This window comes from Haemaphysalis longicornis, unplaced genomic scaffold, assembly GCF_048455015.1.
Source record: "Haemaphysalis longicornis isolate Haplotype H1 unplaced genomic scaffold, Haemaphysalis longicornis Haplotype H1 scaffold_8, whole genome shotgun sequence".
NCBI classification, from domain to species: Eukaryota; Metazoa; Arthropoda; class Arachnida; order Ixodida; family Ixodidae; genus Haemaphysalis; species Haemaphysalis longicornis.
In genome coordinates, this window is record NW_027526445.1 from 194,189,243 (window position 1) to 194,211,242 (window position 22,000).

General features: G+C 47.3%; 1 protein-coding gene across 2 annotated transcripts in view; it reads right to left on the reverse strand.

The window, feature by feature from the left end:
- The window catches only part of LOC144149941 (paired box protein Pax-1-like), a 96,607-nt gene that overhangs the window by 56,820 nt on the left and 17,787 nt on the right, over window positions 1–22,000 (reverse strand). Inside the window, exons 2-3 of one of the 2 annotated variants that reach the window (XM_077681686.1) lie at window positions 14,774–14,880; window positions 7,564–7,788 (exon numbers count right to left, since the gene is read on the reverse strand). In XM_077681686.1, the coding sequence (XP_077537812.1) occupies window positions 7,564–7,788; window positions 14,774–14,880 (332 nt within the window). Of the gene's footprint in view, window positions 1–7,563; window positions 7,789–14,773; window positions 14,884–22,000 lie in introns of both variants that reach the window. The other variant, XM_077681687.1, reaches the window with a different exon arrangement.

Genomic DNA, 22,000 nt, shown 5'->3' on the forward strand with positions numbered 1-22,000 from the left:
TTGTTTGTAATTGGCGCAGAGTGGTGGCTTCGGTGCGGGTCAGTTCGGGATGAGGTGCAGGGAATCTTCTGCGCTCGTGGCGGTAGTGAGCCAAGATGTCTGTGTAGTTTAACAGCGGCTCAGGTCTTGGAGCGCTGCCCTCTTGAGAAATGGCCCGGAGTGTATGTGCGCGGGCCGCGGCGTGCGCCGCTTCATTTCCCTCGAGGGACTCGTGTCCGGGGGTCCAGACGTGTTGGATTTGCGGTAGCGTCTTCGCAGAGCGTAGGATGATAAGCGCGGGGGGATATGTTAGGCCAATAGTGTAGCTTCTGCATGCTGCTTGGGAATCTGTAATTATCGTGAGGAATTCCTCTTCATCCTGGTGGGGGGCAGTAGTTGCGGCCAATACGATGGCTAGTTCTTCAGCAGTTTCTGTGCTTGTAGTGCCAATCGTTGCTGCTGTTAGGCCTCTTCCATGGGGGTCAATTACACTGATTGCATGAGCGGGTTTGTGCGGGTACAGAGAGGCGTCGCAGTACCGGGTGTCAGGATGCGGGAGGATGGTGTAATTTTTTCCAGACATTGCGAGCCGCGGGGTGTCGACTAAGCCACGCTTTAAAGACGGACTGGTCAAATGCCGCAAGCACGATTGATCCCTCTGAAGCACCAGATGAGGGTTTTTGAATTGTAAGGACCTTGGGTACTTGGTGAAGTAGGACATTTATTCTACGACACAGCCGTCTCCGAACACCGGTTAAATATCCAACGATGATGATGGTCAGTCCGGAAGAAGACGAAGTTTTTGTCGAAGTGTTTGATGATGGGCATAATGTGGAAGTGCAATAAATGAATTTTCACGCTTCGGAGCTTCGCGCTTACAATAATGCCGTCCTTCAAAATTGAACTTGCCATTACTAAGTAGCATGTGTTCGCTTTAGCTATACAGGCGAGTCCCGACACGGAAACCAACAATTGTACAGCTCCGATGAGCTTACGACACAACTCCGAATGTTTACTTATGAAGTGAGTGCACATAATTATCTGACGATGCGGTCATTGCCCGGTTTAATTTGTATCCCTCACACGCTTCCCTTTGACACCACAATTCCTTTTGTGCTACCGTTCGAGCTACCGCTTGCGCAGTTTACTCCTAACTAGTACTGATCAGCGGGATGCCCTTTTTATCTGATTTCATTCATCGAAACCTTTAATTTCATACCCCGCACACTCTGCCAAAATGTATTTGAATTTTAACCTAATTTATGACTTACCATGACTATCGCATGAGGATAACGAGGAAGCATCTCTTATTTGTCCCAAGTGATTCCCCCCAACAAGACTTTCAATTTGATATCCCACATCGCGGCCGCATCACTTTGATTTCTAACCGAATCGATGACTCACCATACCATGACGATGGGGATCCTCGATTTACCAGCCCTGGACGGTCCGCGGGCAGTCCGAGGACTGCCTTCAGACCGGAAGTCCCATAAAAGACATGGAAAAATCGAGCGCCGGATCGCGTCTCGGGCAGTCCGCGGACGATCCGGGACTGATAATCGAGGAGGCCCTATGTCATCGTTATGACCAGGAGGAATTTTCATTTGTCTCACGTGACTTCGCTCATTGAGACCTTCAATTTAACACCACACACGCACTTCACTTTGAATGTTAACCCTATTTATGACTCACCAACAGTATGCCACAATTATAACCAGGAAGCATTTTTTGTCCCACGTGAATCCCCGCACCGAGATCTTCAATTCGCTGCGGGGGGACACACTAGCGACACCCAAATAAATTTAAATCATTGTGTGATTCAACGTGACTGTGTCATTATTACTACCAGCATGTATTTCTTTTTTGTCCAACCTTATTTTCCTAATCGAAACGTTTAATTTGAGACCCCATACGCCTACGGGTCATCATTATGAAGTCGAACCTTTATTATGACTCACGATAACTAAGTCATGATTATGACCACGAAGCATTTTTGGTTTGTCCGACGTGATTTCCCTCCTCGAGACCTTCAATTTGACACCCCACATGCACTAGCGGCACATCACTTTGAATTTTAATTCAATCTGTGGCTTTCGATGACTCCCGTGTTACATGGTTCCCCATTCTCGACATTTTTTCTTGTTATTTTTTTAAGTTTTTTAAATTTCGTTTGATGAATTATCTACATTCACGCTTTTATAATGATTACAGGTTGAACTTCCGTGATATTTGCATTTTTGTGGATATGCAGGGCGTTACACGATCCTGGCTGGGGGAGGGGAAGGGGGTACTCGGCAAAGAATGATACGCATTAAAAAAGCAAAGGCATATCCATGAATGCCTCGCGCTTCAGAGATTCGCGGGGACAGTTCGCTTTGACACAAGGCGTTTTTCAGTATGCAGAGCAAGAATGCACGGAACCGTAACCCTAAACAGCTTCGACGTAAATGAACTGAGTTTGAGAGTTTGAGCTCACGAGAGTTTTTTGTTTGAGAGTTTGAGAGTTTGTTTGAGAGTTTGAGAGTTTGAGCTCACGAATTTGCACTCGTAATATTTTTACCACGCGTGAATTTTAAAACTCTGAACGCTAATGAAATCAGAGTCCATCTGAGCCCGAGTAAATTCCTAGCACGAGAGAGTTGTGAGTCCATTTGAGTTCTAAATTAATTTTCAGTTTACCATTTTGAGTTCTGGGTTCATTTTGCCGCACCATCCCGGCAGAATGACGAATGACAGACACGAAAAGAAGCGTGGTCAGGATCATGCGCGCAGTACCACGCACGTGGGTGCAGTGAGAAAAAAAAAGCTGACTGAGAACACAGCAGTTTCAGTTTACATGCGCTGTCGAAAATAGTGCGGGGTAGGTATCATTCAACCTCAGTCGAACTTGCTCGCAAATAAAGGCTGTAACTTATAAACTTTTACGTTATCTTTGTCTACAATTTACCGAACAATCTGTTCTCATTCTACCGCAAAATATACATCGATATTTGTTGTCACTGCGCGAACTGACACAAACACGGGCATGCTGCGTGGCACTACTTGAACATCTTTGCCCGGAAGGAAACTTGTTGTGAGGGGTGGCTATGAAAATTCTGGTAAGTTGTGGTTAGTGAACCGTGCCGCCCAGGCACTACAAAGGATAAGCGGGGAAGTTATGCTGAATGGGCGCGCCTTTTCTTTTCGTCCCCTTCTCGTTGGGCTTTTGTGGGCCCCATCGGGAGGCAATTAACCGGTCTCGGGACAATGGCCGTCTTTCTGCTGCTGCACGTACCCACCTGCGCCGGGACGGGGGACAGAGGAAGGGGTGGCAGGGCCCACGGAAAAGCTTGCAGGCGACGCCAGCAGAAGAGTATTTTGGATTTGCAGGGAAGACGACCATGTGCTTTGCCAAGAAGCCGACTTTTTCAATCAGCCCCCGCCCGCCCCAGCCCGATGACGTAGGCGCGTCGCGCAAAAGAGAATTTCGGCTTTATAGTCTAGGTGGTGTTGGGCGTACGCTTTTTCTCTCTATTCTCCTGGAAGGGAAGAGCGACTCAAAAGTTTCACTGTGAAACCCTCGAGGCACTGACTCTACCTTGGCTGAGCAGACAGAAGGTTTACGAGGAACAAGGCATTTTCTGGGTTTGCACGTGGAATAAGCGAGACTTTTATCTAAAAAAGACGTATTATTAAGAAAGGAAACGAGAACGCACGAGACAAACATTATCAAGCAAATTATCAAGCCCGGGGAGAAAGCCTACTAACCAAAGGAACTAGTGACCAATTCTGAAAGCACTAGTTACGCTGTACTCCAACAGTAATTAACGGAAGGCAGCCACCACCACCAAAAAAAACATTTCATTGAGGGGGTGCCTCTTTTGTGTATCAGGATTACGTTTGAAAAGTTTTGGCATGCAGTTAACACACAAAGTCAAGTGATTGCAGGGAAAACATTTTCCAGATGTATTTTTGTTTTATGAATGTGCATCTGCTGTTTTCTACTGCTCATGAGAAGAGATGGAATGAGTCGGTCACCTTAGTCGTTGCCCCAATAGAAAAAAAAAAGAATACTTGTTTCCTTGTCCGTGGTAAGCCCAGTCTGGCACCACACCTTTATTGCACAAAGAAAACATACATAGCCATGACATATGCTGCCTAGGGATTACCCCTTTGAATAGCACTTCTTTTAATTTGAAGAAAGGTATGCAAGCTCCCCTTGATTATGCGGTCATGTTTTTTTTATTGACAAATCAGAGAAATGCTTGAAACCCCATTCACGAACAGCTTCGCTGTGAAAACGTTCATTCCAGGCCACCACCACAGAATGGCTGTGTTCCTTCAAAGTTTAGCCAATTGAGCTGCGCAAGCTATCACAAGTCTCGATAATAGGACACGCCCTTTCACTCTGGGCACAATACTCCCAAACTGGGACCGTATTACTAAGTTATAAAACAGCGCTAGAAACAGGACTACAGAAAGGGCACACAGACAGGGCGCTGTCTGTGTGCCCTTTCTGTAGTCCTGTTTCTAGCGCTGTTTGATAAGTTATTTATGTACCAACTGGCCCGCCTTCAATCTGTGTTACCGTATTACTAACTGCGAGTTTATTACCATGGTTACAATAAATGAACTGATTTGCAGCCTCCAGCTTGCCAATGTGCCTGCCACCCGCAACTGCGTACAGCAGCTATTTCAATGGGTAGCTTCCACCAGGCTGAACAGCAAGGTTCAACAAAGAACAACGGTAAGCAGGTCTCTTCTCACATTCAATGCATACTTACAAAAGGGACCCAATTGGCCAGTGCTTGAGTGGGACCTTAATTACGAGTGCTTCGGTGCAGAGAAAGAATTTAATGGATGGTTGAAAAATGACCCAACGGCAAAACAAAGCAGTTAGCTGTGCTTACGGAGCAGTAATTTAATTTAGCCAACAGCGACGCAGGTGAACCTGGATGACATGGTTCGGGTCGCAAATAGGAAATAGTAATTTAGCTTTGGTAATTTAGCGTTAGCCAACAGTAATTTTTCGTGTCCGCACTTACAAATACGAAGAAATTGCCGAGCGCGCACATGGGAGCGCGGGCCACGCGGCGACCGCCTAGAAGTCAAAACCCCGGCGAAAGTCTGTCACGCCATGCATACCCACTTAGAGAGATAGGCCAAGATTGCCCCCCCCCCACCCCCAAAAAAACAAAAAAAGAACACTCCAGCGTAATCGTGGCCACACTTGCACTATCGCAGTCCCACAGATTACATCCCTATGGTTCCTTTGTCACACCAAACATTCTAAGACAGATTGGTCAAGATTGCCCCCCCCCCCCCTTCCAAAAAAAAAAAAAAAACTCCAGCGTAATCTTTGCACCACTTTCGCTATCGCAATCACACTGTCGGGCTACTCGATGACTCCACTCACGATAAAGGGCTGTGCGTTCGTCATGGCCTCCGTGATCGGCTGCCGGCGGCGCGCCGTTGCTCCGGCCGTCCCAATCGCCCAGAGAGAGCGTAAGTTGAAAAGGGGGCGTGGCCGCGTTTTTCGCCGCACCGCGGCGCGCGTAGCCTAAGGTCGCTTTCCCTGGCGCGGGCGGGCGCAGAGGACGAAAACTCGGCCTTCGCAGTTTGTGTGCGACGTTTAATCTAACCAAGTTGCCGCAGGAGAAATGTAGAAGTAGTTACTGGTCCCATTAGGGTAGTTACTGGTGCCTTTGAATTTTCGACGTAGACTATGCCCGGGGTGACGCATAAGTGAATTCGTTGCACAGCAGTATTATTTTTTGTAGTCACGCATGGTTACAAATCAACACGTTTTCCCGTTCTATTTCTGAAAATCTCGTAGATGTTGTCGGAACGCATATTCCGTGCGTTCCGAGCAAGAAACAAAATATGGGAATTCAACCGACCGGCATCCAACCATTAGTAAACACGAAAATACCCCCTTTGTCGTTTCCTTTTTTTCCCTTTAAACGTGCGATCTTTGACAGATAAAGTGACGCATGCGAATGACGAACCGTGGCCTCCGCGATCGGCTACCGGCGGCGCGCCGTTACCACGTCTCTGTTAATAGTATCGCGGTAATAGTTGCGCCAAACGTTTCAAGTAATGTTGCCATGTCATCTACTTTATCTGTCAAAGATCGCACGTTTAAAGGGAAAAAAAGGAAACGACATAGGGGGTATTTTCGTGTTTACTAATGGTTGGATGCCGGTCGGTTGAATTCCCGCTCAAACGCATAGGGATGAGTCGGCCACGGGTCGTCCGCACGCCCGCGCTCGCTGGGGATCGAGAACGGAAACGAGTCTAGAGAGTCAACACGGACCACGAGGACACAGAGCGTGCCAAGAGACGTCGGTGGGCCCAAAACACCGAAACGGTTCGACGCAGGCGGAGGTGCGTGAGCGGTGCCGGAAACGTCCAGCCGATACCGCTCGTCAGCAGTGGGAACGTCCGTCGGTAACGATAGCCGACGCTCGGTTCAACCGTTGGGTGTCAGTGAAACCTGCTAATGCACACACAACGTTTGGTGACAACTGACTTTAACTTACAAAAATCAAGGAAAATAACACTTACATCAGCAATGATGAAGCAAAGGTCGTTGCGGCAGCGAAGAAGCAGCAGAAGGGCGTGAACTTAACCCACCGTGATGGTAATGAAGGTTGCGTACAGCTCCGCTGCCTTAAAGTCTTACGCGTTAGTGTGAGCTCACTTTCTTTCTTTACTTTTCCACCATTCCCACGTGTGGGGGACCAGGCGACAGGCCTTAGAGGATTTGGTGTAGATAGAACCAGATTACCCCGTGGCAATGTCCTGCAAAGCGGGTCCTGCACGGAAGTTGCAAATTAAGGGGAAAGCGATCTTCGCGAGAACGGAGCCCACTGTTCCTTCCATGCCGCGTATTCACACACCATGCCCAGTAGAGGCCCGCGCCTCATTGGCGACGGCAGAAACCCCCTAGAGACGATAGGAAGCGTTTGATATTAGATGATAATACGAGAAACCAACCTAAAACAGACAAAAGCATCCCAATTGAAAATAAAAAAAAAGAGAGAATATGAAAAAAAAAAACAATTCGGAACCAGGACTCACATAACCACGAACAAAATCAGGCTTATATTAAAACGAAATATTCAAGCAAAGAATACCGAGACCAACATAAATGGATCAAATTAGGGAAGCATACAAAACAAGAGGTAGAACTGACCAGAAAGAACAAAACCACCCGATATTCTGTCTATAGTGCACAAACGTGCCGTAACTAGATACCATGCATGCGTGATAGAGAGAAATGTGTTTCAAGTAAAACAAATGTTTAAAAAAGAAAAAGACTCGTCACCTGTGAGATTTGAACCTGGTTTTTACGGTTGCTATCCAGAAGCGGAGCTTCCACACCAAAAGACCGGCCTTCGTTTATAAGCAGTGGATACAAGTTCGAAGGCGCCCTTGATGACGTCACGCTTCATGCATCCCCTACGGGAGAGGGAATGAGAACGCGCTTCCAGGCCCGCTTTCGCAGAGAAGAAAAGAATCTTTAAGCCAACTCAACTCCTCCGTTGCTGCACTCCGCGTTTAATGTTTTCTTGCATGCATCAGCAGACGTGCAAGACTCACCTTGGGCGTGGTGACTCGCGGCTTGCTGCCTCCGATGGCGCCGGGCAGGATGGAGCCGGTCTCGTGGAATCTCGCGAGAATCTTGGAGACGCAGCCGTGGGAGACGCGCAGCTGCCGCGAGATGTCGCAGGGGCGGACCCCGAGCTGGGCAAGCTCGACGATGCGCAGCCGGACGGCGTTGGGCAGCGGTCGGCCGTTGACGAACACGCCGCCCAGCTGGTTCACCTACATCGCAGGAGACGGGACGCCCATTAGGTGTCTGTGAACGAAGTGCTGCGGCTATAGTGGTGGCTATAGAAGTGCGGCCACTCGACAAGGGAATGTATACACTTTTGTTTTGCCTGCAGGACTCCCTAGTGCCCCTCAACAACCGGGCCGCTTTGTGCAGTCTCGGCCGCTGTATACTGCTAAGCCAAGGACATATCAGTGCTCGTTCCACTATGTTAGCGGCTCGTATATACATGTGCTCGTATATAATTAAGTTTGCGGCGATAAATTGGTCGCAGTTAGTAATGGACCGGGATAATTGGAAATCTATGGCAGATGCCTTTGCCCTGCAGTGGGCGTAGTCGGGCTGCTGCTGCTGCTGCTCCTGCTGCTGCTGCTGATGATGATATATATGCCGATTGCTTGGACGCTAGTTGCATAAATCTTGTCCGAGAATAGTGACCTGTGGGTTTCCGCAATTATTTTCAAAGCTAAACATTCCACGCCATTCTTCTTAGTGCGCACAGTGTCGGGGCAGCAAATTAGTTCGTTATATCCGATATTAGTTGTAATCGTAGAGGTAAAAATTGGCTCCAACAAATCGGCAGTCTTGCTCGTGCAAAAATCCTAAACACAAAAACGCATTATTCTAGGCTTCAAACTCAACGCGGTAATCCTAACCTGTCTCCAAGTGGCATTATAATTAAATGGACCGGGACATGAGAGCGTGAAATTACAAAATAACAAAGTTCGTTTGACAAAACAGGCCTGAGTTTTCATTTACTTTAAGAAGCATGTTGTCTTCATCTGGTGGCTTATTACAGCATTGAGCTAAATGAATTTTTCCACAGTGTCCATGCACGAAAAAGCCTTTTCTACGTCTGTAGTTTTTCAAAATTGATGTGTTAACTTGCAATGTTTCCTATTTTCCTTTCTTTATGCTAGCTTGAGTTTTGAGCTCCCGCGAACCAAATATTTCTTCGTTACAGCCGATATCGCGCGGCTCCTTCGGTTTCAGTTTCGTTATATAAAGAAAAAGTGTCGTTGAAATTGGCCAATCAAAGTTCATATTCAGTTCGCTATATCCGATAATTCGTTATATAAGTGGTCGTTATAACGCGGCTCGACTGTATTTGTGTAATGTATATTTTTATCCCCGCGCATTAGCCGATCACGTTCAATACGCCAGTAGTGTACTTTTCTCATAAAAAAATCGTACAGCCGCCACGTAAATGCTACCTTCCAGTGTTTGGCCAACCAAGATAATTGGTTAGCAGTCACTTTCTCGTGGATGTGAGCGAAAATTTTGTGAGACGTGAGCTCTAGTTTACGGACAGTCACTCATCATTGCTCTTATCACTGGAATGCGTTTGGAGATAGCTATTGCGCATGCGTGCCTCACATTGAATACATCTCCGTTCTGTCTGACCACCACCCTCATTCCTTTCTCCACACTACAGAGCCTTATCACGGATTATGGGATTACAAACTGAAAGGGTGGTTAGGTATGGAGCTAATTAATTTGTCGAGAGCGCTCCCCCCCCCCGGAACAAGTAGCAGTAGCAGCCCATAACCGTAAACAAAGCAGCTCTGAAAGAGACAAAACAGCAGAACCAGCGCAAATTTTGAGCGCTAGGAAAATGGGATATGGCGGGACCGGCCTGCCTTTCTGCATGTGTTGTCTACTTGTTTACTGCCGTTTTTTTTTTTTTTTCTCAGACGAAATACATAGCGCCGGTAGGGTCCGGGGATACAGTTTCCAGCAAAAGGAGAAAGTGCGTGCTTTACGCTTAAGCTCGTCTATATTTACTACCATTATTTGGATTTAATAAATAAAACGCCAAGTTGTCCGCTCTACGAGTCCTGAAAAACTGCCTATCATACCAGGCACCACGTCGCTCACTGCCTTGACTATTATGACATGTTTGAATATGTTAAAGGTTGGACTAATGAAAGAGTGTCTAGGGGAAAATCTACTTTTCGGTGTTTTGCTTATTTGATGGCGGAAGGCAGCACCAAAGAGCCAAAATATCCGTGTAGCAAATCAGCCCGGAATAATTTAAAACCACGAAGTGTGCCTTTTATTTCTGTTTTCTCGTGGAAACACACTTCTCAATGAATATTCGGGTTTGTAATGTCCCCCAGTTATTCCTCGCCATATTTTGCAGACCGGCAGAGCGATTTGGGCCACCTAGGAAATTCGGACAGGCTTCGAAATCTTGCCACATGGAAGTTTTTGTTTTTCGTCTACATCAGAAAAGCGGCCGGTGGGTGCGGGGATCGGATCTGCATCTGTGTGGTCAGCAGCCAACGGTTCAGCCACCGAGCAGTTTTTGACTGTAACATTTGTCAAGTAATTGCATTTTCAAGGTGTGCGACCTTTTTTCAGCAATACATTAAACGCAACAAGTATCCCACATTTCGGGTGTGGGTCTTCACCGTTGCGCAGTGCAGCAATCTCGTGGCCCGATTGTCCCCGTACAGTCGCAGCAAGGAGCGGGAAAAGTCGATGGCGCCTGTAGGCTGCCCAGAGTGGGTCTAATTGTTTGCTCAGCCTTATATAGCATACCCTTGCAACATTGGTGCGCATATCTTTACTCGTCTTCTAACGACGAGAGAGATAGAGAGAGAGAACGCCTTTAATGAAAGCTGAAGAGGTCAGCCCCACTAACGGTAGGGCTTGATACTCCAGATGTGGTGAATACAGTGAGGTGACAGCGAGAAAAAGAAAAGAAAAGAAAGAAAGGGGAGTAAGAGGGGAAATGCACACATATACAAATTGTACATGCTCAGAGGGTTCGCAGAACCTCTTCTAGCCCTGTTTCCGCTAGAAAAGTAAGCAGTGTTTTTGTACCCAGCACTGCCTCCTCACGATTTCGCCAGGGTCCACCATCCAAGGAAGTGTGAGGGTTCTAGAGGACAGAGCGTTGATAGTATTGTGACTGATATGAAGGGGAAAGTGCGTGAGAAGTTATGGAGTTTGTGGTGCGTGAAAGCGGATTAAAAGCCCAGAATTGCCTTGACAACGCATTCTCAACAGCGGATGGTTGAACCGTTTCGTCGTGAACCAGTCACTGCTAGTTCTTTTTCGGTTCAGTTCTGATTCGGGTGCATCGTGCTAAAAAAATAACGGGTTGGGTTCGGGTTCACTTCCGGCAAAAATGACGGTTCAGTTCCGGTTTTCGGTTCGGGTCGGTTCGGGTTCGACACCCTGATTTATATATTGTTACGCGGCGGCAGAACTAATTACAAACAATGGTTAGACCTGCCGGGGTGTGGACCCAAGCCATAATATCCTCACTCTACCTTGAGGCTACAGAGGTCGAACGGCGGGCCTTTTTAGCAGTCGCTCAATAGAACAGCGCGCGAAGTGACATCACACATGTCACGGGGAGGGCGCTGCGCGGTGAAGCGTTTGGGAATGCGCCAATAGGAATCGGGAGCTTTGATGGTCTAATGTGCCCGCTTCGCAAAATGCGCCAAAGTATGAATTGGAAACGTGAAATTCGTGGCGTGCCGGGTGACACCCGGACGTGACGGCACGTGAGTGCCCATACAAAAATGCCTTATGGGCGTCTATTGAAAAATGTATGGTGAGCTATGGCCGCCTATGGGTCTCTATGGTCACCCATAAAAAGGCATAAATTAGGCTATAGCCAGCTATTGAAGTTTTTATAGATCCTGCACTAAAGACTGTAAACCATACAATTCTCTTTAGACGATTATAGAACATCCTAGTGTGTTTAGTCTATAGAGTCACAGCTATTCAGGTAACTGTAGCCAGCTAAAGAAATATGTATGGCTTTAGTTCTATAGACCAGCCGCGTCAAAGCTCTTTTGGGTGCCTATAGACCATTTTTTAGCTTGAAGTCTACAGACTCAAAACCATTCAGCTGTCTTTTGACAGCTATTGAAAAGAGTTCGTCCTAAAGCTATAGAGAGAAAGCCATAAAAGCTAATCCGGCTGGCTATAGGCCGTTGTTTCGCTCTAAGTCTACGGACTTCAAACCATTCAGCTGTATTTTGCCAGCTATTGAAAAGAGTTCGTCCTAAAGCTATAGAGAGAAAGCCATAAAAGCTCATTTGGCTGGCTATGGGCAGTTGTTTAGCTCTAAGTCTACAAATTTGGAACCATACGGATGTCTTCTGCCAGCTATTGGAGAGAATTTGCTTTAAAGCTAAAGTGAGGCAGCCATAAAAGCTTCTGCGGCTGGGTACAGTACAATATATAACTTTAAAACTTTAGATGTGTGATAATTAAGCAACATTTTGCCGGCATTAAGAAAGCGTTTGGCGCAGAACTTACAAGCCTGCATCCATAAAGGCTTCTTTAGCTAACTACATAGTAACATAAGGCTCCAAGTTTCCAGCCGCTAATCGAAAAGTGTTATCCTACAAAGGTATAATCCCAGCAACCATTAAATCCTATTCTGCTGGTTTCAATATGACTTATGACGCGAAATTCATATACTCATGATTTACCTAGCTACATCTACAACACAGATTGGATAACGATGATGAGGTTGATCGGCTGGTTATATGAACGTATTTGTTCAAAAAGTTTAGGTACTTATTGTACCAACAATACGGGAAAAGTACAATTAAAAGAAGCTACTGATTAACGCTCAAATTCAGGTTGCAACTTTGGATACTACGCGTCCGCAAACCTTGCAACTTTGGATACTACGCGTCTGCAAACGTTGACCGAAAGACGTATACTTTCGTAGAATTATTCCTCTGTGGCCCTTCGCTGTCGCGGTCAAGTGCAAAAGCGGGCTTCTCTAAAAACGGCCCTCACAGCGTCGAAGCAGATTGGAAATAACTTTAACGGCCCACCGGGTACGCTCTCTCAGAAATGTGGTGGAAGCTGCGAACAACCGCATTCTTTCTCCCGCGGACCCCACTTTCAGATTAGTCATTGAGAAAGGGGGAGAGCGACCCACGCCTGACCGAAGGAGGCGCGGTGAAGAAATTCTGGGAAGCGATGAAAGGGTAGAGGGGACACCCCTGCATCCTGTTTTATTTTCTGTTGTTTGTTTGGCATACTGGTTTTGGCGATGGGTACCGAAGGACACGGCCGTGCGGCCCGCGCTGTGTTAGTATTCCTGCGCGCAGCAATGCTAGTGACAGACAATGTTCCCTGAGTATTGAAAACAGATACAACTTTTTTCGGATGAAGAAAACAAAACGTTAAGCGATTTTGTATTTACCAAAAAAAAATAATTACCAGCGAACAAGTTAGAAAAAGATCGAAAGATGGGCATGTATCTCCGCACTATTTGCTATCGCGATGGACCTACTTATACCTGGCTGCACTCAGTCAGCCACATTTCGTCTCCTTGCTCATGTGCGCGGGCACGGCACGTGTTGCCTGGTGCTGGGAATTTCGACTCGTCGGCAGAGTGCTCGTGTAGATGGTGTGACGCCAAGCAAATGTGTCGCTTTTTGGTGTCGTGAATTTCGGTGTTTACGGTGACAGTGTTACGATTAATTCAACATCAACTTCAAGTCATGCGAAAATGGATACCTGCGATACTGTGACAGGAATTTCATCGTACGCAAAACTCTAGGGTGAGTGATCTTACGAACTGAAGAGACTCTATAGTGCGAGAAATGCAGGACTTTTTTTGGTGTTCACGAATACTTTTCTAAACTACCCTGCACCACATGGGCACTGTAACGTAGACAGAAGTGAAGATTTGGCCGCGGTGATGTGACAAAAATAATTTTTTCGCGAACTGAGAACACTTACAAGGAACTAATTGAGTGAACTTGGAAAAACGTTTTTTTTTTATCATTGCATTGTGTGCGACCATCTTCATTGTTTTATTGAGAGTGCATTTCCATTTTAGCCACCGAACTTGCAGCTGTGTGCGGTGAGTACTGAGTGTAATGAACGACTTCTGAGTGCTTTCTTTTCTGTGGACTACCCAGCACCTGTAGGTGTTTGTGTCTCGGCGGGCGTTCGCGGGGAATGTGCCGCGTAGTGTGGCTGTCGAGCGAGTCACTTAAGCGTGAGCCAGAGTGTTGGAATGCGTGTGCTCTGTTTTTCGATCGGCGTATGTGAACAGCTGTTTACTGGTGGTGAAGTAGCGTAGATAGTAGCCATTTATGTGATGAATGCAATGAATAAACCCCTTGATTTTGCTTTCCTTGAATGCCTGTGTTTAAGCCTTTTATGAATGAAAACTGGCGAAGTGTTTGCAATCGCAACCTCGCACTCCCCCTATATCGCTGAAGTGTTCATGGAACATATATTACAGAATGCACCTAAGTGCCACAGGACAAGTTCTAGAGATCTGCAAGGCTCTATGCTGGCATGGAAGTGTGCTAATAATTTCTCAGCGGCTGCTGCTGTCGCTGTGTTTCAAGTAGTGGTGATTCTCTTCTGGCTGCAGCTCATGCAAAAATATTGTATGGTCGGCTATTGAAAAACCTTCTTATGGTTGTCTTTAGCTATTTGGCCCAATTATCTTTAGACATTTCTATGGCTGTCTTTAGCCATTCCTATCGACATTCCTATGGGTGTCTTTAGATTCTTCTATAGCTATAGCGATATCGAAAGAGCTAAAGACAGCCATAGAACCAGCTATAGAAGAAGCTAAAGACACCCATAGGAATGTCGATACGAATATCAAAAGACAACCACAGAACCGGCTATAGAAGACGCTAAAGACACCCATAGGAATGTCGATACGAATAGCTAAAGACAACCATATAACCCGCTATAGAAGAACCTAAAGACACCCATAGGAATGTCGATAAGAATAGCTAAAGACAGCCGTAGAACTGGTTATAGAAGAAGCTAAAGACACCCATAGGAATGGCGATACGAATCGCTAAAGACAGCCATAGAAAAGTCTAAAGATTATTGGGCCAAATAGCTAAAGACGACCATAAAAAGGATTTTCTATAGCCGACCATACAATATTTTTGTATGGGTGGAAGCTTGAGTTCAGCCAATTAGGAAGCTGTGGCGCATCAAGAGGACCGGCATGCTGACCTCTCCGTACTGCTGCTGTTGGTGAGGCTGCAGGTGCGCGGGCTGCTGGCTGTGCTGGTGGGGGACGCCGCTGAGCCTCGCCTCGGCAGAAGACCACGGCTCCGGAGCTGCTGCGGCGAAACCACGAGCGGAGAAACGTCAGCCTATGTGAAGCATGCCGTCAACATAGCGCGCGCTACGCTGCCGGCGGCGGGTACTGGGTCACTGCGGTCACTGCGAGGCGGGCCACCCCTCATCGGAACGAATTCCCGGCCACGGTGAGGCGGGAACCGGAACGAAATGTGCCCAGTCGAGTCCCGGTGCCCGCCACTGGCTGCGTAGCGTACGATAGCCGTTGCGCTGAGGGGAGGGGCGGCTCTACACCCTCATTTCTGCACACACGCACACGTGCAGGCGCACCCACAGACAGACACACGCATGTCTGCCCAACAAGCCACTTCGTCCTCTTAACTTAAGGACCCATGCGAGAGCTCTGATTATTACTTCGTTAGCACCTTGTAACGCCTTGGGCCGCATGTCACACATTCCAAGCACACGGATAGGCCCCTACTGGCCCTCAAACGCCACGTGATCTATGGCGGGCTACCCCCAACTCATCCGCGCACGTTGAACGAACCCTGAACATATATAGCCCACCTGAACGGAACAGCTTCAGGTACGTGATATAAACAAAGGATATGCCTCACTCACCAAACTTCACCAACGCCAGTATGCGATTCCCACCAGACGTACACACATACCACTTCCCGAATCAATCAGTGGGTGCCCGCATAAAGTGCATGCTCCTATTGGCGGTGAGATGTTCAAGTGGCGCCCCCTGGCTATGACGTCGGCTTGGGGACTCGCGCCGCTGTCGTCTGCTACACTCCGCTGGTGGGGGGCAGCAGTGCCTGTGCTAGAAATCGCCCGCTTTGATGCTTTAGCGCACTAAAAACGTATTCCTAGCAATTCAGTTATTTTTGCCAGCTCCTGACATATCTGAATAGTTTTAAGCTGTATACCCCACAAGTTTGCAACGCACCAGAAGAGAGAGAACGATTTTCTTCAGAGCATTGGTCAGAAGATCATGGGAAACTTGTCCTTTCTAGCTTATTCGCGAGTTTCAAAGCTTAGAGCTCCTGGATAAGTATTCAAAATGCGTAGGATTCCGTACAGTATTTTAATGCGATAGCGTTATTAGGCCCATTTTTCGATTCCCCCGTGGCTCGTAGCCGTCCGCTATCAGCCGTGCTCATCAGACGTCCACGGAAATACGTCACCGCTGCCACCCGGAAGCTACGGTTGAGGCAATAAGATTCGAGGGCTCCGCTGAACCTGTAATGTTGATTGATTGATTGACTGATTGATTGATTATAAGGTTTAACGCGCCGACGCAACGCAGGCGATGAGGCGCGCCATAGTGGAGGGCTCCGGATTAATTTTGACCACCCGGGATCTTTAACGCGCGCCGAAATTTCGTACAAACGGGATTTTTCGCTTTTCGCCTCCATCAAAACTGAACCTCTAATGTGGCGCTACGGCAACAGAAGTTTGGAAAGGAGGACAATAATACAACGTCGGATACGAAGGAAAGGACACGCGCTTTCACGAGGTGCCGCACGTGCGCGGTGAAGCTTGTTCTATGCTCAGTCTGTGGTAGCATGCTCGGCAGACATGGTCTCCAGTCGTGCCCGCCACTTACGTCATCACACCAAAGCGGGTTTCCACCAGAAGATCAAAAATATGAATTTCCGGTAATTCATGCCCCGAGGCTACTCGTGTGCTACGAGGCATGTGGAAGCCTCCGGAAGAATTTTGACCACTTTCGGATCTTTAACGCGCGCCGAAATCTTGACAAACTGGCGTTTTTATTTTCTGCTGCGGCCGGGAATTGAAACAGCGGCCTCGGGCTCACCAGCGCAACGCCTTATCCACTGAGCCACCGCGCTACGTTTCCCGCCGGGACTTATGCCGGCACCAACAGTGGGTGATCTAACTAAAACAGGGAACAAAGGATTAACGCCGGTCTCTCAATAATCAAGGAAGGCATAGATTATAAGTAAAAAATAGCTAAAATAAAGCCCACTATATAGCGTGTAATCACATAGTTTTCAAAATTCTTTTGAGTAAAACAATGAATATCCTTAAGGTCCTCTCACACCACTCGTATGGTTCCGACAAAGAACTCCTGCTACGGCTCAATACTGATTTGGTTGGTTCTCGTTTGGACTATGACTCAGTGGTGTATGGGTCGGCGACTAAAACAGCGTTGCGATTGCTTGACCCATTGCTACACTTGGGGCTTCGTCTTGCATCGGGTGCTTTTCGCACTAGCCCTGTCGAGAGTCTGTATGTCGAGAGTGACAAGTAGTTCCTTGAGAACCAACAGACGTACATGGACTTGCTTTATGCTTTTGAAATTTCATCGCTGAATAACCATCCTTGTTATCCTGTCTTTAACGATACATCCACATCTCTGCTGTTTGTAAATCGCCCATCCGTTCCTCCACCCTTTCCGAGAGAGCGAGCCTCGGATCTCAGCGCTTCGTTTTTAGATGTGTACAGATCACCCTTTTCAGACATTTCACCCCCTTGGAAAGTTCGTCCTGTGTCCTGCGACCTTTCTTTTATGAAACGTGACAAAAATCGGGTACCACGAGCTGCAATACTGCAGCACTTTCTGTCTTTGCAGTTTAAATACACATGTGCAGAATTTTACAATGACGCTTCTAAAACCTACACTATGGTGTCGTGCGCTGCTCATGGTCCGAATTTCAATGCAGCCAGAACCATGAGCGTGCACACAACAATTTTTTCAGCAGAACCGTATGGAATTTTACTGATTGTAGGACACATTCTTGAAAATCAAATTCCCAGTTCCATCATCTATACAGATTCCTTGAGTGTTGTTCGCGCACTATCGTCCCACAAGCCCCCCCCAAAACCACATAGTTAATCTTGTATTCAACACTATCATGTCTGTGTATGCGCAAAAGCATGAGATGCTCCTCAGCTGGGTCCCAGGACACGCTGGGATCGCTGGGAACGAGTTGGAAGACGAGAGGGCCGCTGCTGCTGCACTCGGGAACACTGTAGACATTACAACGGTACCCTATACAGACCTCAAGCCACACATAAGACAACACTTGCGTATAACATGGCAAACACACTGGAGTGAGCAGACAGATAACAATTGGTTACACGTTATAAAACCACGCTTGGGACCATGCACCACTGACACACGCCTCAGACACACGGAAGTCACCTAGGGTAGGCTACGGATAGGGCACACCCATGCAACGCACTCGTATCTGCTGACGGGATCTTCAAGACCCCAGTGCAGCAGGTGCGGAGAGGCCCTATCCGTAGTTCACGTACTCATTCAATGCAAGGCACTTGGCACCACACGACGCAAACACTTTCCACAACTGTACAGACAACACATCCCGTTTCAACAATCATACGTTTTGGGAGACGAGCCCATGTTTTCCATCCAGCGTGTTTTGAAGTCTCTCACTGATGTCAAGTTTTTACATCTCATTTCTTACCATGCATCATGGCAACCTGGCCCATAACACCAGTCATCTTCATGCATTCCCTTCACTGTTGTTTTTACTGAGACAGTTTAGTATTTAATTGCACATCTGTCCCCATCAAATAACTTCGTCTTTGGCGCTCTTTGCCCTTGTCGGTCTTGCGCCATTAAACTCAAACCATCACCGAAACTCTTTAATATTCTCACGGTTATGTCTCCGCTGAAAGCTCGGTTCGGTAAACGACATATGGCGCCACGTGGCCAAGTTTAAAATCACCGTAAAGATGGCTACGAATATCCTCCCAGACAACAGCCACGTAAGTGTGGTGGCTAAAAGGGGAAGGTGGCGTCAGCGCGCTTGCGCTACTTGCGCCGCTGACGGGAAAGCGATTCTTCGCTTCATGACACGGCCGCGGTGGCCGGGGTGGCGCTACAGTCAGCTCTTCGATGCCTGTTGAAAGCGAAGCGAGGGTAACGAGTGGGGTTGGCGTTGTCATGAAGTTTATTACAATATACACTAGAGAGGAATCTGGTGCTATGCGGATCACATAAAGGCCGTCGGTGTCGTTATGGACCACCATTATACATCGCGCTCGCCTTAATTTCATCATTGGCTTGGATTGAAACGTTTTAGTGACCGCAAATTTACACAAAGTGCCACAGAAACGCGAAAAATAGTGTGAAATTACGTAAGAGTAAAATAAAAACAGGCTGTTTTAAAACTTAAGGAAAAAGGAAGGAAAGCGTATTTTTGCCGGAACGGTTGTGCCTGCTATTCCGCAGGCCAAGGTTGTCGTTACGAACAAGGTTAATATTTGCGGGAAAACTTATTAGAGACTCTGATTTTAATAATTTTACCATTATTGCAAATAATAAGTTGCTTGAAGAGTTTGGAAAGTTTTTTGAGCGTGCCTATTAAAACGTTGCCTTCACGGTGAACCGGTGCACCGACCAAAAACTAGTTTAACATGAAAAAAGGAAACGTGGCGTTAAACAGTCGTGCACGATGACAAAATAGGACGCATACAAGCGCCCGTATCTGTCGTATCCTTGTGGTCGTATCTTGTCTTCGTCGAAGTACGTTTTGTTTCTTCTTTTCGACAGCTACAAATTTCGTGGAGGCATATTACCCCCTCAGTCATGCGTCCTTCGACTGCGGCATGAGCAACGTCAGGTGCGATCACGCTCTGCCTGCTGTTTCACCGAACACGGCTACCAGAGAACAGGGACGATTTCGGCTTGCGTGTAGCTCGTAAACGTGTTAATGCATAGTGAAGAAAGCAAATCCCGAAAACCGCTTAAGAATCCAGTCGTCATGCCATGCCCAAGCCAAAAAGGGGGGTCTTCCCATGGACCCCCATGAAAACATGGCTTACGAAGCGCAGTTTCTTCTAGTATACTTACTAAGACACTCCATGGGCGTTGTGACCAAGCGCGTTCGCCCCGTTTGAAATGTGCTTTCCGTCCCGTCGTTTGTTTATTAGTTCGCATACGTGTTTCTTTGTGCCTTGTAGGCCGGCTGAGTTTGTCAATTTTTGAAAACTAATTTCCTGTCAGTACGGAAAGCGGTAATCCAGAGCTTAATGAGCTATGGCCTAAAATAGAGAGCGTCGCCGATGCCCTGATTTGCGTAAAAATTTCTCGTTATCTACCTAAAATTACGATTGATGCAATCCCTACTATTTATCCCCACGTCTATGTGTATTTATCAGAGAAACTACCCCAGAAAAAAGCGTACAGGACGTCTACGGCCGGTCTACCTGCAACGGCGACGACGCTATGCCATGGTAGCGTCGTCGCCTTTTTGCACGACAGACGCTATAAGACGCCTATGGAGACAAAAGCCCTTCCAATGACTCCGCAACCGTGTCTGATATCGCGAAATGTGAACCGCGAAGCGCTTATTTGGCGAAGCACGGGATTGCTGGTGCTGACATTAATGTTGCAGCACTTACCGTTTGTACCATAGATTTCGAATTTCTTCATCAGCACTTCACATCCTCAAAAACTGCTCAACGACCCCTGACATCCGCACCGTCTGGGCTCCTGGACACGCCGCCATCCCCGGCAATGAAGCGGCTCACGCCGCGGCTCGCGATATGATACACCGAGCCATTGCCGACGGTGGCCAATGTGTATACCCCCTCACGATCAACCCCACCCACTCAGTGGCTACACGGAGATTCTCGCGCATTACTGGCAAACTCGCCGTCGTCTCCCACCACCACACTGGCGCCTCTCCAGAGAGGACGCTACAACTTGGCGGCGGCTCCAAACGAATACCTACCCACATCCCACCCGCCTCCACCTCATCTTCCCCACCCAACACTCTTCCCTCTGTGCTCACTGTCCCCAGCCTGGCACCCTCTACCACGTACTGTGGGAGTGCCAACGAACTCCAGATTTGCCCCCCTTTCCAACCCAACCTTCGAGCAGTGGAGGGGTTCCCTGGCCAGCCCGGACCCGGATATCCAGCTTAAGTTGGTGACCCGAGCACGGACGGCCAGCCGAAGTCAAGGCATCCCGGACTAGGGACGCCTTCCACGTGGCGACGCCCACACATCAGCCTCTGCTGGAGAAATAAAAATATTCTCTCTCTCTCTCTCTCTCTCTCTCTCTCTCTCTCTTGTACCATAGATCACCAGAACCTCGCATTCGAAATAGTCGTTCTCTTCACTGCAATCGAGTGCAGTGTTCAAGCGAAAATGTTCGTTCAAGCCACACTAGTGAATAACGTAGAGGTAACTAACAGTGCAATGGCGCAAGAGCTGCTTGTGGAAGTGGATTCCCTGATGCCGTGCAAAGGATTAGACGAAAAAGGTGAGCACGCTGCTAACGCCAAACGCCAAGAAAAGATCTGTGGTGGGAAGACCTGTGGTGATCGAGAAAAGACCTGTGGTGCTACAATTAAGAGTGCTGTATTGGCAGAGTGAACTAGTTTCTTTTCATTCTCATGAGGAAGCGCTGCTGTGTGCAAATAAACACGTACTTTTTTCACTCGTCGTACGTGTTTGTGTAAAATATGTTGAAACCTGATCACACGCGTAGTTTAAGACGTAGCAATTTAATTTTTTTTGTCATTGAGATTGAACACCGCAGTATTCAAATTCAAACTTTTTCCATTTCTTTTACAGTTCAGCCTTGATGTTTGTGCATTTTTAAAAGAAAATACAGTACCTTTACTGTTATTCCTCCTAGTTGCAAACTTGATCCATTTTTGTATCTGCTCTCAGTAAAATGTTCGCAGTCTAGATATGTAAAGGAAAGAGATAATGTACGCCAAAAATGAACAATTCCTTCTACTAGTTAAAGGAAAGCGCTGTAGTCGCAGATGCAGGCCCTTTAAATTTTTGTTGCAGTGCAATCGTTACTATGAGGCTTGAAAAAAAATTAATGGTGGTTTTCGAGCTTTGTGTGTTCATGCAAATGGTATGCATGTCTCGTCTTTGTATTTTGTCTAAACTAACGTCGAGTACAGAATGGGAAACATGGAATCCAACATGGAAGCCGGATGCGAAAGATGCGTGACGTTCGGGATTGGCTTATGCGTATCGGAATAGAACGCTTCGAAGTGCTCAGTGCAAGTTGCGACGTATATGCCACTTAAAACCACTTGTGTGCTTAGTAAAATTACGCTTGCGCGTGCGGCGAACTTCTGGTTTGCACTTCCGTCACGCGCCGAGTCGTAGAGCGGGCGGCCAGGCAGGCATCGA